At 34.9% G+C, this 18,754-nt stretch overlaps 1 protein-coding gene across 1 annotated transcript in view; it reads left to right on the top strand.

Annotated features, from left to right (window-relative positions):
• Window positions 1–18,754, top strand: part of ATAD2B (ATPase family AAA domain containing 2B) — a 166,484-nt gene that overhangs the window by 89,233 nt on the left and 58,497 nt on the right. Inside the window, exons 18-19 of the mRNA XM_063078237.1 lie at window positions 6,000–6,186; window positions 17,003–17,188. Coding sequence (XP_062934307.1) covers window positions 6,000–6,186; window positions 17,003–17,188 — 373 coding nt within the window. The remainder of the gene's footprint in view (window positions 1–5,999; window positions 6,187–17,002; window positions 17,189–18,754) is intronic.

Below are 18,754 nucleotides of genomic sequence, written 5' to 3'. Positions count from 1 at the left end.
AGCTTAAGGTAAGTTTTAAGAACTGTGATTGCTATGTCAAAGAGCATATACATTTAAAACCTTGAAACATGAGGCTGGCGGGTTAGCTTAGGTGGTTAGAGAATGCAGCTGATAACATCAAGGTCCAAGGTTTGATCCCTGTACTGACCAGCACCAAAAAATCAACAGCCGTAAAACAGGTTGTTAAATTGCTTTCCAGAAATGTTGTAACAATTTACATTTCCATCACTAATGTATGATAGTGTTATTTTTTCTGTACATTTGTCAATTTTGAGCACTGTTTATCTTTTTTTAAATCTTTATCAATCAGATAGATGAAAATAATATCTTCTTGTTTGAATCATTTATTTGTTCTTTCATGTATTCATTTACTCATTCAAGTATTTTTTAAAAGTGGCTATCATGTGCCAGACATTGTCCTAGGTGCTGAGGATATGTCTGAATAAAATGGACTGAGTCCCCAGCCCTCACTGAACTTATATTTTAGATGGAGGAGACAGATAATAAAATAATAAATGTAACAGAGAAAATGTTAAAAGATAAGTACTATGAAAAAAAAAAAGCAGAGAATGGTAAATGGTCAGGGAGACCTTGTGAGTGGGGTGAGTTATAGAATATTTTTGGACATTTTGGCATATTCAGACCCGGTAAATACAATTTTGGAAAAGTTGTGTCCTATATTTTGTTAATTTTTTCATCTCTATGTTAATGACTATCAAATCATTCTCAAGCCTAGATATCTCTTGTCCTTCAAACTGTGCAGCTGCCTGTCTCTCCTTTGTTGTGCCACAGACCTTTTTGTCTTTACTGGACTGTAACTCCCCTTACTTTCTGTGAGTTACCATCCATTCAGTTGTCACAGCTAGAATTTGACATCATCCTCAACTGCTTTCTTTTTCTTCCTTTCTGTATCTAGTCAGTGACCAAGTCTTGTTGATTTTTCTTACTAAATAAGTCTCATCTCTGGCTATTCCTTCTCACTTCTTCTGACACTGTTCTTGTTTAGATTATCATTAATATCTGATGCCTGGATTACTGTAGCAGATGCCTAACTGGTCATCTTTCCTCTCATTTTGCCTTCTTTCTATTTTTATTTATTTATTTATATTTTTGTGACCGGTAAGGGGATCGCAACCCTTGGCTTGGTGTCGCCCGCACCGCGCGCAGCCAGTGAGCGCGCCGGCCAACCCTATATAGGATCCGAACCCGTGGTGGGAGCGCCGCTGCGCTCCTAAGCGCCACACTCTCCCGAGTGCGCCACGGGGCCGGCCCTTGCCTTCTTTCTAAATGCTTTCTCATACTGACATACTGAGCTAGAGTTATCTTCCTAAAACACGTATGATTATGTAACTCCTCTGAAGTATCTTAATGCTTCCCCATTGTCTTCAGTATACATTCCAAACTTTTAACAGGGGAGTTAGTTGGTTGCTCATTCGTTTAGAGCATGGTGTTATAACACCAAGGTCAAGGGTTCAGATCCCCGAACCAGCCAGCTACACACACACAAAAAGTTCTGCCTAAAAAAGAAACAAACAAAACAAACTATTAACATGGCCTGCAAAACTCTTAATAGCTCTTCATAGTCTGACTCTTCTTTCTTTTCCTCTCTTCATCCCTAGTACCTTTACACATACATCGCCCCTATACTTCAATAGAAGCTGGCTGTATGAACTATATCAGCTACCCCAAAGGGCCATGCCCTTGTTAGTCTCTGGTCCTTTGCACATCTTGGTTTTCTTTCTTGGAATTCATCCCTTCTGCCTCTGTTGGGTTTCTGCTTTGGTAACACTCTTCCAGGAAAGCTTTCTGTGAGTCTATAATCAGTGTCTCCCATTATAAAATATCACTTATTAATCACATTGAATTATAGTAATTTGAATATAGTTGACCTTTGAATGACATGGATTTGAACTGTGTGGGACCACTTATATAAGTGCAGATTTTTTTCAAAAATATACAGTACTATAAATGTATTTTTCTTATGATTTTCTTAACTTTTTCTTTTGTTTAGCTTACTTTATTGTAAGAATACAGTATATAATACATGTAACATACAAAGTATGTTGTTGACTTTATGTTATCAGTAAGGCTTCTGGTTAATAGTAGGCTATTAGTAGTTAAATTTTTGGAGAGTCAGAAGTCATTTGTGGGTTTTTGACTATGTGTGGAGGGGTACCCCTTAACCCCCAGATTGTTCAAGGGTCAACTGTATTTCCTTTTTCACTAAATACCACTCAGTTATGAACTCTATGATAACAGTAGTATTGTTGGATACATACCTAGGGTGAAGGCATTCTGCATAGGAGGCATTCTACAGTTGTGAAATGAATAAACATTAAAAAAAAATCATCTATTTCTGTTTTTGAATTGTCTGTTTATGTACTTTGTTCATGGAGTTTTTTGTTTTATTTTGTTTTTTTTGTTTTTAAATTACACACATAAGCTCTCTATACATTAAGAACCATTCCTGTTATAGCAAATTCTTTGTCCCATTTGGTTGTTTGCCATTTGGTTCAGATTGTAATTTTTGAGTTACAAAAGTTTTTAGATTTTCATGAATTAATAGTATATGAGGGCTGGCTCGTGGCTTACTTGGGAGAGTGTGGTGCTGATAACACCAAGGCCATGGGTTTGGATTTCTATATAGGGATGGCCGGTTAGCTCACTTGGGAGAGTGTGGTGCTGACAACACCAAGTCAAGGGTTAAGATTCTGTTACCGATCATCTTTTTAAAAAAAACAAACAAAACAGTATATGAATCTATTGTTTTTTCTTTGTTTCTGTGTTAGAATTCATTTTGTTTATGCTGTGAAATGTGAATCCAAATCTTCCCTATTTTTAAACAGCATTTATTTTATCATCCATCCTTGTCTCATTCATTTATTTTTTACATTTCTTATTTTATATAAAATTTTTTAATTACTATGATTTTTTATGAGGCTACCTATTATGTTCCATTTTTCTGTGTTTCTTTTCTTTGGTGTATTCTACTAATTCTATTGTTGTTTTATTAATTGTTATTTTATAATATGTTTCAATATAACGTAGGCTATGCTTTAAAATAGTGGTTCAGAACCTGGGCTTTGCAATCATATAGACCTGAATAAGAATTTGAACTCTGCCACCCAGTAGTACAATCTTATACCTAACTTCTCTGAGCCTTGGTTTCCTCATCTATTTAATAAACTGAAACTCCGTATTTCATAGAATTGTTTCAAAATTGAAGAAATCTGTTTGAAGTGTTTGTTACTAAAACATGTTTGAATGTGCTAAAACTGGTAGCATGTCTTTCCAAAAATTTCTTGATGTTCTTACTTGATTATTCTTTCAGATAAAGTTGAGAATAGGTTTTAAATCCCCTGCCCCCCTAAAATTCTTGTGGGCTTTTTTGTTTTTTGGGTTTTTCTTGGCAACTGGCTGGTAAGGGGGTCTGAACTCTTGATCTTGGTGTTATAATATTGTGCTCTAACTGACTGAGGTAACCAGCTAGCCCTCTTTTGGGCTTTTGATTTGAAATTTTAAAATGTATAAAATAAAATAAAATATAAATGTGTGTCTGGCTGCTGCTAAGCAATGGCTAAGGCCTTGGAATCCTGATAGCACCAATTGTCTAGCTCTTAGTCCTGTTCATGACGCCAGTTGTAAAGCTAGGTGACCATGCCAGTTGTGGGGCTCTTTTACCTGCCAGTAATGCTGCACTGACTGGGCCGATTGTTGAGCTATGGCTGGATCTGGAGCTCTCAGACCCCTCAAGCCCATTCACAGACTGGGTCACAAACCCTTCATACACCAGGCTGGGTCACCAGACCCGTCCACGCCAGGCTGGGTCACCATACCTCTCCACGCAGGTCTATAAGCTAGGTAACTGGCCACACGGTCCTTGGAAGCTACAGGTCTGGGAAAAAAATGGCTGCACAGGGCGGGCGCCCAAGGCAGTAAAACACCAGCGAAAGCGGCGCTGTCTTGCAGGCGCACTACTCCACCCACATACACAATGTTTTTCAAACTACCCTGAACTGTCTCTGAGGTGAGGGGAGTCTGACCAAATTGTTCCATTTTCCCAACAATGCTTTAGAAAGAATTGACATCTTTGTATATTTAGGCTTTGTGTTTAGGTTCAGCTTTGTGCTTTTCTTGCTAAGATTATATTTTGATAGTTTGTTATACCTTATGTATTTTTTTGGGGGGGGAGCTGGCTGGTTCAGGGATCTGAACCCTTGACCTTGGTGTTACAACACCACTATCTAACCAACTGAGCTAACTGGCCAGCCCCCCTTGTATATTGTTTTTGCAATTGTGGATAGGATCTCCTTTCCTTTTTTACATTGGTTATTGGTCATATTCAGGAAACCTACTGATTTTTCTATTTCTGTCTTCTGTCACTGGTGGATTCTAATAGTTATAAGCTGATTCTCTTGGATTTTCTAGTTCATAATCATATCCTTTACAGGTATCAGTTTTTTTCCCTATTTCTTCTCATTAGTTTCATTTATAATTTGCTTTATTCTTATTCCATTGCCTTAGAATTTCCAGCACTACCTACAGTGAGAGTAGTCATTTATTTTAATGGTGCCGTAGAATCTTGAGAATACAAGTTAAGTTTGGTTTAATATATTTTCCTTCTCTAGTGTAGAGCTTTAGATGTCATATATTAGGGAAGAACAGTTAATTTTTATTGTCACAGAAACAAAATTTGTCATCTCTGAAGAAGTCCTAAAAAAAAAATTTTTTTTTTTTTGCTATTTTTAAAAATTGTGGTTGTCTTAGTTTGTTCCTGCTGCTATAACAAAGTATCTTAGACTGGGCAGTTTATAAACAGCATAAATTTATCGTTCACAGTTATGGAGGCTAAGAAGTCAAAGGTCAAGGCGTTGGAAGGTTCAGTGTCTTGTAAGGGCTGGATCTCTGCTTCCAAGATGCCACCTTTGATGCTGCTTCCTCTGGAGGGGAGCAATGCTGTGAAGAGGACCATGCTGTGTCCTCAAATAGCAGAAGGGACCAAAGGAGCTAGTAATGAAAGGAAAAGCCCTGGCCTGAGCTCGAAAATAAAACACACTAGTAGACAGGGACTCAACCAAAGTGTATTTGGCAGGCAAAGGAACAAGCAGGCTGCCCTCTTGGAAGTGGGAGCAGCAGCAGCGAAAGTTGGAGTGGGCTTTTTATATCCAGTTAGGCTGAGCTGGTCTGTTCCTATTGGCTAAGAAGGAAGGGGAGGGAAGCGAGTGGGGTTTAAGCTGAGAAATTCGCATGCATGGGAAGGGGATGTGGTGTTGAGGAAGAAAAGGGAGGGGTTTTTCTGTGATTCTTGGACAACCGTGCTGTTCTAGGGACCTGAAACTCTCAGCAGCCATTTTGGGTGTTGTTCCCGTCTGCCCACCGCCATCTTAGACATCGGCTAAAACATAATTGCCTAACAAGTAAGATCCCTCAAGTCCTTTTACTAATCCATTTGTGAGGGTCTTCCCTCATGACTTAATCATCTCCGAAAGGCCCCCACCTTTTAATACAATTACACTGACCCTTAAGTTTCAACAAAGGAATTTGGGGAGGACACAGTCAGATCACAGCATCAGTAAAATATGCACAACATAAAGTTTACCATTTTTTAAAAAAGTTCTACATTTGGAATAATCTTCAGATCCAACTCTGTTGGAGAAGTGGGGTTCTTAACATTTGACCTTGGATAGTCAATAGCTGAATGACACTTAACAATTGGATGCATTTTCCAAGTTAACATATGTGATATGATAGGATGAATATCAAGGTAATTTTATTTTCTTTTGGAATGGGTTTTTATACTTTTACATCTTGGTTATTAATATGGTCAGAGATACTGACTTTTTAAAACAATGATTAATAAAAAAAATCACCATCCTAAAGAAGTAAGTCCTATTAATTTAGAGTTACATTTTTTAATGTAAGTATTTTGCCTAATATTTCTTATTGATCTTCAGAATGTATGGTTTTGAAGTCATTATTATGTCTTGCATGTATTACAGGTCACCATATCATCAACCAACCTCTTACAGGCCACGATTATTGCTGTCTGGAGAGCGAGGCTCAGGTCAAACTACTCACCTTGCTCCGGCAGTTTTGCACACTCTAGAACGATTCTCTGTGCATAGACTAGATCTCCCAGCACTTTATTCAGTTAGTGCCAAAACACCGGAAGAATCATGTGCACAGGTAGGTTTGTACCATATCAGAGTACATCCAACTTTCTTATTGCTTATATCTTGCTATTGTTTCTTACTGCTTATATCTTGGTAGATCTTGCAAGAGTGCATTGTATTTATAGATAAGATTTTTTCAAAGAACGATAATATGAATATTAACTGTTTGTTGGTTTTCATTAGCATTCTAATATTAGTGCAAAGGATCCTTTTGATGTATAACTTTTTAAAAAGTGAGCTCATTGTTTTTCTCATGGTTCTTCCTTCCTCACTGAAATTTTAGTTACTTGTTTCATTAAACATTGTAAAAAGGGAGTATTTTGCCTTTTTTTGACCCTATTTTCAAAGCTGTGATTTCAGAGCCATTCTGGACTTCTGTCTTTACTTGGGGCCTTATCATAGAAGGGAGACAATATCTAATTTGAGGTGTTAGGATTTAATATTAATATAAAAGAAAAAAGAAAAAATATATAGAATAGTGATAGCAATTAAAAGATTATGGACATCTGTATCAGTAGTTAAGTGTTTTTGATATTTGATTTTTAACTATTTTGTGTTTGCTGGTTTGTGAAGCATAGTTCTAGTGGGCTTGTTTATATTTCTTGAAGTTTTTATGTATAACCGTGAATATGTTATAAGTGTGTCATGTTGGAATTAGAGGTGCGGGGTATAAATTTTTTGAGCCATGGGACCATGTCTTAATCATTTCTGTATCTCCAACACAGTGTCCACCTCATAGTAAGTGCTCATTAAATGTTTGAAGAATAATGTTTCTAGTAAATAGATTAGAGAGATGAATGCCAGTTTGTACTTTGGTATTTAGCCTACTTTTACAGTTTAGAAAACTGGAGTAGTAAATTTAAGAGCAAATCGTATGTTCTTTTTTTCGGTTACATTTTACAAATACTTAATATATACACTATAATTATCTAGTTGAAAACCATTCCCTACCTGGTAGCAAGAAATATGTATTTTTTAAATAGTTCATAGTAGTGTCGATTTAATTTCTCTTTTACTCGTAATTCACTGGGTATGAACATCCTAGCAGCACACACTACTATTTAAAGATTTCTTTCCAAAACCCAAGGCCTAAATAAAAAGCTGTATAGCAGTATTTTGCTACCACTTTGACATATTTAACTCATCTTGGCTATGTTTTCCAATAATGTTGATTTATATGTTAACTCATATTTTGTCTTTTTAGTGAGACAAAATTATTGCAGGTTGTATACAAGTAAGAGAATTATTCAGTACTGTTCAAAATAAATTCAAATGATTTACTAAGAAAACATAAATTAACAAAATTGACCCCAGAGAAGAAAGAATCTAAACAAACACTAACTGTGGAAGAAGAGAATGAGCAAGTGTCATAAAGGCACGAAACCTAGACAATTTCAGAGGTGAATTATTTTGATTTTAAGGGATAAGATCATTTTGATGCTAGTTAAACTATTCCAAAGCATAGGAAAAGTAGGAAAGCTAAGAAGTTAGCAAAAACAGCAATCAGCAAAACAGCAATACCAAATCTTTCAAAGAAATACAAAGAAAACTGTAAACTAATCTCACATAGGCAATAATCATAAAGAAAATATTAGAAATGGAATCTAGTAGCACATCAGAGAGTAATATATCATTATTAAGGCATGCAAGATTGATATAGTTAAACATTGAGAGATATAAATATTGGAAAGGATGCATTGAAGTTACAAATATTTACCTATGATACGATTGTTTGTTTGGGAAACTTACAGTGTCAACTAAAAATTATTAGGGACAATGGAGAATTCCATAAGGTGGACATGGTAGTTTTCTTTCATACAAATTCTAACAAGTTAGAAACAAAATGGAAGAGGTTCCATTTGAAATAGCAACCAAGTTTACCTAGGAGTTAACTGAAATAATTAATATACAGGGCCTAAAAGAAAAAAACTAAAATTCACTTGAGGGGGACAGTTGAGTAAATGAAAGACATACTTTATTTATTTATAATGCCCCGCCTTTTTTTTTTTTTGACCGGTAAGGGGATCGCAACCCTCTGCACGGTGTGGTCCACACCACACTCAGCCAGTGAGCACACTGGCCATCCCTATATAGGATCTGAACCTGCAGCCTTGGCGCTACCAGCGCCAGACTCTCCCGAGTGAGCCACGGGGCCGGCCTCATACTTTATTTTTAGTTACTGTACTATATTTCTTCAGTTCGGAGTGTGGACTCAAAATTACACAGATTAAAATCACAGCTACTTTACTTAGTAGATGTGATCTTGCACAAGTTGCTCAACCTCTTTGAGCCTTAATTTCTTTGTTTATGAAATGGAGATAATCACACTTACCAAGAGGTTGTTGTATTAAAATAAGCTCATCTCGGTAGAGTGCTGCGCTGGGAGCGCGGCGACGCTCCTGCCGCGGGTTCGGATCCTATATAGGAATGACCAGTGCACTCACTGGCTGAGTGCCGGTCACGAAAAAATGACAAAAAAATAAATAAATAAATAAAATAAAAATAACTTAAAAAAAAAAAAATTAAGCTCATCAAATAGGCTTAGCACACCGTGCTCAATCAATGTTGGCTATACTCATGTTTATCACTACTACTACTGCTGCTGCTGCTACTGCTACTTACAGCTAATGGATGATAAGATTCAAAATTGGAAAGCTGTAAGTTCTTTCCCAAATTAATGTATATATTAAGTGCAATCCCAATTATACTCCCCCTCCCCCAAATTTAGGGGGAGAAGTTAAAAAACCTGTGTTCTTTCTTCTAGAAAGTAAGTGTGAGAGTAGCAAGTTGGATTTTAAAGGAAAAAGTGTAATGAGGGAGCCCTACTAGATTTTTAAAGGTATAATAGAATCACAGTAATAAAGAATTTGTACCTGGGTAGGGATAGACAAAATAATAGAACAGAAGAGAGAATTTATACTTAGGACTCATAGTATATGATGATGATAACCATGATGACATTTTTTTTAGTAGATAGAAGAAATGGATTATTTAGTAAATGGTCTCAGAACACTGGCTAGCTCTAATAGGGGAAATAGAAAAAGAAAACAAAACTGGATTTCCTACCGTTGTCTATAGGCTACAATAAATTCTAGATTATCTGTAGAACTGTAAAAAGTACCAGGAAAACTCACAAGGTGAATATATTTATTATCTAGTGTGTGAGAAAGTAATTTCTAAGCAATGCACAAAAGCCAGAAAACATAAAATTAATAAAAATAGCCTGGGAAGTATATTTGTAACACACATCAAAAGGACAGAGTTCCTAAATATACAAAAATATCTTAAAATCATTAAGAAGAAAGAGTAGCAATGTAATATAAAAATTAGCAAAATAGGAACATGCTTTTTACAGGGGGGAAAGGAACAAGAAAAAGCAACCAATAAAAATTTGAAAAGATTCTCAGCCTCACTTATAGGTGAAAATAAACTATCAGGTTTGTTTTCTTTTTTAAAAAAAGCTTGCTAATTCCCAGTGCCGGGGATGTGGGATGCTCATGTTTGAGTTAGTGGAAATGTAAATTTATTTAATGAATTTGGGGTGTAGTTTGGCACTCTTAAAATTTCAAGTACATATACCAGGAATTCTGTGTTTAGGAATTTTCCCTAAAGATATTTAAGCTACAAGTATTCAATGCTAAATGTACAAGGATATTCATCGTAGCATTGTGTATAATTGCCAAATAAAATAGAACATAAGGACAAACAAACTGAATGTCCTTTAATGTGAGACTGGCTAGAAGAAATTATGGTATATCCTCATATACAAAGGAATACTATGAAGCCATTACCAAGAATAAGGTAGATTTATATGGCCTGCTATGGAAAGATGAAGGAGATATTAGTGAAAAAAATGCAGGTATCCCAAAAAAACTGTTAATGGTTGCTTTGGCTTGGGGGAGGGAATTTGGAGGATTAGGGAATGTGTAAACTTTGTCTTTTTAGTTTACATTACAGTCTGCTGTTCTGTTAGATTTTTTTTTTTCTTTTTACAATGTTTGTATTTGACTACATTAAGCAAACTAAGTATAAAATCACTTTGAAAGAGAAACGTTTTCAGAGTGAGAGGGTCTACTGTCTGTAGTTGTTCCTTATGGTTAATATGTGTATATATTCATAAACACATTACTGGTTTAATGTTAGTCAAGTATAGGTAAGGAAACACTTAGGAGTGTTGTAGATTTTAATATGTTGGTATTATTGAGATCCTAGGATTTTTTTCTGAATCCTACTTGGCATCATTCTGAATCCTACTTTGCGAAGTTAGAATTGTGACTTCATACTCTTTGATCTCATTTACATTTCTGGGCTTTTACTACTTTTTAATTTTGTTGGTGGGGAGGGTGGAGAGAAATGTCACTTAGTAGTGGAAAACAACAAAAACCCACTATTTATGGTTTTGGTTGTGTTGCACTTCCTCTAGTACATTGACATCTCATCTTCTCAGTTTACGCCTAAGAGCTTCTGGGTTGGAAGTAGAGCTTATTTTTGAGTGACCACCACCTGGATGTCTAATCTACTAGGACCCGAGTGAGAATTATGCAGTCATGCTAGCTGAAGCCCAGACTTCTTCTGATACTGGCCAGAGACCAGTAAAATTGTTTTGGTTAATTCCTGATTATTTGTATCTTAAGTACATACTTAGAAATATTTTAAATTTATTAATGTAACAGATTTTCTAACAAATTCTCCAAGAAGAGGCTGTTATATAATGTGGAGATTGGTAAGCCTTTTTATATGTAGGTATAAAAGTCCTAGGGAAGTGTGTGAATTAGGTGCTGAAATGCTGGAAAGCCCTTCTCTCTTTTCTTCTGTTCTACATTCCCTTTTTTTTCTTCCCTTTTGCCTTACCTCTCTTGGGAGTTAGTCCTCCCATAGCCAGGATTAGTTCTAAATAAATGTGGAATATAAGGATTCAGTCTGTGGCAAGTTATTCTCGCATACTTTTCTTTTCCCCAGGCTCTAAAATTCTTATTATAAATTAAGTTGGACATGAAAGGCAGTCTTAAAGGGAAGAAGTCCTAAATCAACCTTTATTATTTATTTATTTATTTAATTTTTTGGTGGCTGACCTGTATAGGGATCTGAACCCTTGACCTTGGCATTACAAGGTGGCACTCTAACCAACTGAGCTAACAGACCAGCCTCCTAAATCACCTTTAAAGGGCTATATTTATATGTGTGATAAGATGGAAAGGGGAAGAGCCTACTTGATATTTTTTTATACTGTGGGGATTTTGTTTAATTGTATGTCTATTGTTTAAAACACATACATGCACAAGAATATACAGTTGGCCTTCTGTGTCCTTAGGTTTTATATCCACAGATTAAATCAACCCCAGATTGTAAATACAGTATTTGTAGGATACAAAACCTGTGGATGTGGAGGGCCAACTGTGGGACTTCAGCAACTGCACAGATTTGAGGGAGTCTGGGAACCAACCCCCTGTGGATATGGAGGGATGACTATATGTGATAAAACTTCATTTTCTCTTTCTGACTGTCTCAGTTATTGATTAATATCATCAGTTGGGGTATAAAATGGTAGAGGAGTTAATGTAGTAGACATTAGGGTTTTTTTCATTGTTTTTTAAGATTTAGTGTGCGTAAGAATCACTTGGGAGTGCTTATTAAAATTTCTGATTTCCTGGCTCAACACACAGAGATTCTGATTCACTAAATTTGGGCTGAGCCTCCAGGAATCTATATTTTAAACATTCATCCCAGGTGTTACTATTCTAGGTCTTCAATAGATCAGACTTTGAGATCTAGTACTTTAGCTGGTCATTGGACACTAGTTGGACATTTATTACTGAAACAAGTGCCAGAGTACATAACATGACTCTCTGTGTGTGCACGTATGTCTCTCTCTCTGTGTGTTTATGTGTATGTACGTTACTGAGTATTTCATAGTCTTCCAAATGCTCTGAAAGGAGAATGGAAAACCTTGGTAGAGCCTGGAAGATTTTTGGTTACCCCATTAAGTTCACAAATAATTATTGAGCACTAAAACAAGGCAGGAGATGTTAGCATGTGTAGTAAAAGACATCGTTACTAACACTCTAAGCAGCAACTGTGATCCCTCTTTTCTGACATCCTCAAATGTAATTTTTGCTTCCTGTATTATTTCTACTTTTGATTTAGAAAAAAAGGACTTATGAGTGTGTTGTATTTTGTCTTTTTCATTAATAAAGAGGTATGACTAAATTAATATATTTTATATATTTACATAAAATACAAAAGCTTTGGAGTTTATGTACTGTGTGGTGTTATGAATAATTTAAAAGGGTAAATAAAGTCTTTTTTTTGGTGAAAATTTTAGTGTTTTTCTTTCCCTAGAAAGAAATTGTAGAAATTCTCAGGGAAAAACCTTTTTGATTGAGTAGCATTAAGGAATAAATGTATTCTGTGTGTATACTTTGGATTCTCTTGTGTTTGTGCTTATGGTTTTCTGGATTTCTCCCTAACAGTCTGTGTATACTTTGGATGCTTTTGTGTTTGCTCACATGGGGGTCTGGGTTTTTCCATAGCAACACCTTTTTATTTTTTTGAGTTGTGAGCCCGGAGTGTGTCACAACTTACTGAAATTCCTGAAGCCTTCGGAATGAAAACATCAGAAACGGAATTTGGGTGATTTAATTTTTATAAAATATTGATTACTGCTATAGTTTAGAAACTGGTAGACATGTATAACAGGCTAATTATATGCATGTAAAGAAATTTGGCATCTTCTTTCTTTCTTTTTTTTTTTTTTGTCTTTTTTCGTGACCGGCACTCAGCCAGTGAGCGCACCGGCCATTCCTATATAGGATCCGAACCCGCGGCGGGAGCGTCGCCGCACTCCCAGCACCGCACTCTCCTGAGTGCGCCACAGGCTCGGCCCATGCATCTTATTTCTTGAATCCTGAATCTTCAGAATCCAGACAGTGCCTCTTCACAGAAGATGCTCAATAAATCTTAGCTAAATGATATATAAAGGGAGTAAAATGATATAAGTGCAATAAAGTCATCAGTAATATGGAGATATTATTTATTTTAATATTTTGTGGTAGTATGACACAAAGAATTACACTTGTTTTATTATTGCCTTTTAATTTTTATAAAAATTAAGAACATTTTGACTCCCAAGATTTTTCTTTTACCTGCGTTTTGTAATTTTAGTACATTTATAATACTAAGTGACTGAGAAGAGTTCTGGAAGTTTTTGATGACATAAAGTTGTCTTCCTCTCTTCTGTATTGCCCCTTTTAGACAAGTGAAAGCTATACTGGCTTTGAGCTTTCTGTCTTATTTACATTCGTGTTTAATATTTTTCATGTTTTCAGTTTCTAAAGAAAATGGCTTATTATGTGGTATAAAGTTAATTTAAAAAAAATACTTTAAATTTTCATGCATGGAACATTTTAATTTGGTGGCTAAAATACTGATTTCAAAGTTTAGCTTTTGAGATGATTAGAACTCTTGTAAATAAAAATGCAGTTCATATCAATAGTGCTTCCTTGTATGGATACTTCTAACTTTAATGGCCTGATTTTGCCTTTAATATTCAGAGGAAGTAGTTTGTGATTTTTTTTAAATAAAGAAACTTAAAAAATTATTAGTTATGTAAGGGACTCTGATGTCTAGGGCAAGAACGAGGCCAGAAGGAAATGGAGTACATTGTCTAAATAAAGAATCAAAACAAACAGTTCACATACACTGGTGTTTGTTCATTGTGCAAGAGTGCTGGTCATGTCAGAGGTATTTTGAAACGGTTGGTTCAGTAATTTGGCCTACTGTCTTTTTTTCTCTATAACAGTTTTTCTGTTTTCTACTACACCTTGCACATCCACCAATCCAAGACACCCTATAGGTGAGTATTTTTCTAGTTCTCAAATGGCATCACTTGTTCCCAAGACAGTTGCCGCTTCATTAAAACTAAGCTTTATTTTTCTACTCTGAATTATCTGGTTATTTGATTTCACAGAGTGTGCTTTACTCCACAACTTTAAAAGATACTAGCAAACTGCTGAAGAACTTTTTAAAAATTAGCAACAAACAACAATATATCACAATAGGATTAATCTTTTTTTCCTGATATTTATATTCTAAGAATTTTAAAATATCATTCTCAGGCTCCATTCTTTTTGAATTTTCATTACAAAAGGTGGGGAATTAGAAAAAGTTGGTTTTATTTATATATATATATATATATATATATATATATATAAAAGGAAAATGCGAAATTCTTTTTTTTTTTTTTTTTGGTGACCGGTAAGGGGATCGGAACCCTTGGTTTGGTGTCGTCCGCACCGTGCTCAGCCAGTGAGCGCACAGGCCATCCCTATATAGGATCCGAACCTGCGGCCTCGGCGGCGGGGCGGAATGCCACGCTCCCAGCACTGCACTCTCCCGAGTGAACCACGGGGCCGGCCTAAAAATGCGAAATTTTTAATATTCTGAAAGAGCGTGGAGTAAGGAATTAAAAAAGAAAAGTTGTTTTGTTAGGGCTTTTTAATTTTTCTAGAAATTGAAGATGATTTCTCCCTAAAGGCGTAGAAGAAAAATTACAAAAATATTCCCTTGATATTGGTATCTCATGTAGTTAGGTTAATTCTCAGTTTGTATAATTATACACTTGTGGATCAGAAAGCCTAATCTAAACATTTTTATTTTTCTATATTTATTGGAGATTTGTTTGGATTTTTTTTCTGCTAGGTTTTTTTATATAATTTTAAAAATTCTACCAAGAAGAATATTTTCCTAAAGTCTTTGGACATAAAAAAATTTGTAAACTTTTTATTGGGTCAATAGAATATCATGTTCAATTTGTTAATTTTGATTTGAAAGGACTGGATGAAAAGAAAGAAATAGAGAAAAAAAATCATAATGCTTTTAGAGCTGGTGATACAATACTTGTATCTAATTCAGTCTTGCAAATAAAATTCAAGCACCTGTAGTACTGCATTATTTAACTTTTGGCTCTGTACAGTTCTTATTATCACTTAACGTTCTGTTGCTATGCCTATTCTCTTTGATGCTTGTTAATGGCTAGATGTTTTCAACACCTATTTCTGGAAAACCCGACCTAGAAGTACTAGCTTTAAAGGCATAACTTTTCTTGCCTTTTTTTTTTTTTTTTTCCGTTTTAAAGCATGTTTTCTCATCTCTCCTGTGTCCTGGCGTGTGGTAACTTGCGTGGCTGAATTAGGTGGTTAGTTTTGTGAGGCTTCTCAGTAAGCTATAGCTTTTACAATCACCTCTCTCCCTGCTGACTTTCCTTAGTTTTACCAGAATAGAGTGAGTAATTGGATAGTGACAAAATGAGTTGGTCACTGTCTTCCACATACCGTGCCCAAATTGGGTGGCATGTAATAATTTTTTTTTAAACAAATTCCTCAGTTGCCTTTGTGCTGCTGTGTGGTTCCTTTTGCCAACGTATTTGCTTTTTTTTTTTTTTTTCTTATGAATTTACTGTAATAACTTTAGAAAAAATTCTTGAATTTCCAAGATCCAGGATAGAAGGGTACATGTTTGCAGAAATGGTCAAAATTTGGGAGTCCTGAAGGAGTTGTACCGTACAACTGTCCTGGATTGGTGGATATGCAATTATTAGAGGAAGGGAGCAAATATTACTTTTGATGTGAGTGATCATAACATCTACATTTCTTCCAGTTTTGGGGAAAAATTTTATTTGAGCCTCTTTCATCTGGTTTATTATTGGATTGGCAGTACATTTTATTTTACACAGGATGTTTAAAGCTGTATAAAATATATTAAATATTCATGCAAGTGGTAAGCTTACTCATTAAAGAAAAATGATCCTTTTGATTCTTAGAGAAGTTTCTGATAGTCCTAATCATTTTTAATGTTAGATTCTTATTTCTATATCTTGAACTAATAATACATAGGCTAGTTGAAGTGTGTTTAAAATAAGGGAAAGTAAGTAGAGAATTTTAGGATGAGAATTCTCAAACTAGTTTGAGGAAATACAGTCATTTTTACAGTTATACCTAAACTTGTTAAAGATAATGAAGAGATGTCATATTAGCATGTGAGAATTTGTTGATGGGCTACTGAGCTCTGTTGACTTACATGTAAAAGACAGTAGTTCTGCTTGGCAGTTTACTAATAGCCAACCTGGTCCTTACTAGTGTGTTGTTGGCAGAGTGTGACTGAAGCTATGGTTTTAACACCTGAGTAGAACTTCATTTTGTATTTTCTAATGATGAAAGTGTCTCAGAGTTTATTGCTAACTTACTGCTCTTTAGAGAAGTAAGTATTTTGTGACTATTCTATGAACGATTGAACTACGGGTAATGGGAGGAAGTGAACAAGTGGTTCAGCAGGTAGTTCGTTAATTTTAAGTTCTAGTTCTCAGGTGGAGCATCTTGGTGAAAATGTTTATTTAATTTATATGTTCAGTGATTTTAGACAATGTGCTCAAACATGTAAACTATGTCATCTTTTTCTTTGTGTAGAGCTTACTAATGTCACTGTAACATGGGTGACATATATAGGTGCATGTTTATTGGCAGCATATTTTATAGTGATATTTTTCCTTATTATCTTTCCATGATAGGATAAGTGGAGCAATTTGATATCTTTGTGGTATTAATATATGCTGAATAGAAATAATTAAATGGCAAAAAATACCTTTTTTTTTGGGTGAGGCAAGGGTAGGTAGAAACTGTATGTAAGGATTGTGCATCATATCTTTAAGAACTTAAATGTGGGGCTGAAACTAATAACAGTGACAGGCCTGACACATTTCATATAATTGAGAGTTACTGGGTAGGCTTTAGAACAATCAATTTGAGTTTTTAAATACTGGTTCTTTCCTTAATTAGATTTTTCGTGAAGCTCGAAGAACAGTACCTAGTATTGTTTACATGCCTCACATTGGTGATTGGTGGGAAGCTGTCAGTGAAACTGTGAGAGCAACTTTTCTGACACTGCTACAAGACATACCGTCATTTTCACCTATATTTTTATTGTCTACCTCTGAAACCATGTACAGTGAACTGCCTGAAGAGGTAAGAACTGATTAAATATTTACCTTTTCTTATTATTCTGTTTTAAAGTAATTGACCCTGTAAATTGGACACCTTTAAATTACCATAAAATCAGTATTGTCAGAGTTCATACCCTGGTTGTACTGCTTACTGGCCATGTGACATAGGCAAGTTATCTAATGTTTCAAGTTTCAGTTTCTTTTTTGGTGCAAAAATGATATCTTTCTCAGTATTGAGATAACTCATGCTTAGAGCAGAACCTGACATACACATAGTAAATACCTTTAAGAAAGTCTTATCTATATCATCGTCAATTCTATTATAATTATCTTTTTGATCCTTATCATCCATGAGATCATTTGGTGGGATTTGACCTTTCAGCTCTTTCATTGGTAGCATCATGTTAAGTTGAATATTATTACTAGTATGCATATTTTTCAAATCTGAAAGCAAATAAAAGGCAAATTGAGAAAAAAAATTAGTAGATCAACTCGTGAATAAAATTGATTTCTTAAAAATTGTTTTTATTACCCTGAGCTTACTAGGTCTTCAAATAGTCTTCTTTAGAAATGTTTAGGAATATTTTACCTAGGAGATACAGTAGGAATGATGTTCATATAAAAGGTTTGCCTATTTTAGATACTATAATATAAATCTTGATTATGTAGAATTTTATGATTAAGGTATTTGCTTACTGAGTTATTTTATGTTTCAGCTTTCGTTAGCTATTTTGCTAAAATGGATTTGTACAATTTATGGCTCTTGTAAGGAAACTATATTAAATGTAGAATAATTCATTTTTGATTATTCAAACCTTATAGTGTATGAAGACCATTAATCAAAATGTTTAGTATTATGAGGGCAACGAAGTTTAGTGGAATGCTGTATGTAGTAAGAGCAAGAAAAACCAAGGTACTGACTTACTAGTCTTTTGATCTTAGATAAATATTTGAACTTAGAATAGCCTCAGTTTCCTTATCTATAAAAGGTGAATAATAACAGACAGGGTTGTTGATGTGAGACAGTATGTGAGAATTTATTTTGGAAATGATAGAGCTATAAAATGTTTGGTTATTAGTATTATAAAGTAGGAATGCAGTTGAAGTGAATTTAAATGAATGAACTGAACCTGGATATAACCTAGGAGCCACTTTTTTTGTTAGATCCTCTCTGTCAACTAGTTTTATTATAATTTCATAAAAAGAGAAGAGATAAAGAAAATTTGGAATTATTAAGTGTTCTACTTGGGAATATATAATTCCTGAATTTTTCCCTTTATATTGTTTGAAAATTTTGTAAATGAAAGTCGTAATGAGCCTGTTTTCTTGATACAGCAATTTTTATTGTGCGTGCTCCAGTTGTCCCTATGTATATGTAATTTTACTGATGGCTTAGTATTTTAAGTTAACATTGCATCACACATATTTTCAGTGTTGCTATGTTGTTATCATAATTTTTAATGGGTTCAAAAAGCCTACTGACTAGTAAGCTTTTTCATTATTTGTTTACCAGTACCTTTAATTAGTACCTAAAATATTATAAATTTACTAGCATTGAGTGCTGAAATTTCAGCTCTTTTTTCTCCCC

The sequence above is a fragment of the Cynocephalus volans genome, chromosome 14, assembly GCF_027409185.1.
Source record: "Cynocephalus volans isolate mCynVol1 chromosome 14, mCynVol1.pri, whole genome shotgun sequence".
In the NCBI taxonomy this organism is placed as follows: Eukaryota; Metazoa; Chordata; class Mammalia; order Dermoptera; family Cynocephalidae; genus Cynocephalus; species Cynocephalus volans.
This window is presented reverse-complemented; position numbering and strand designations above follow the sequence as displayed.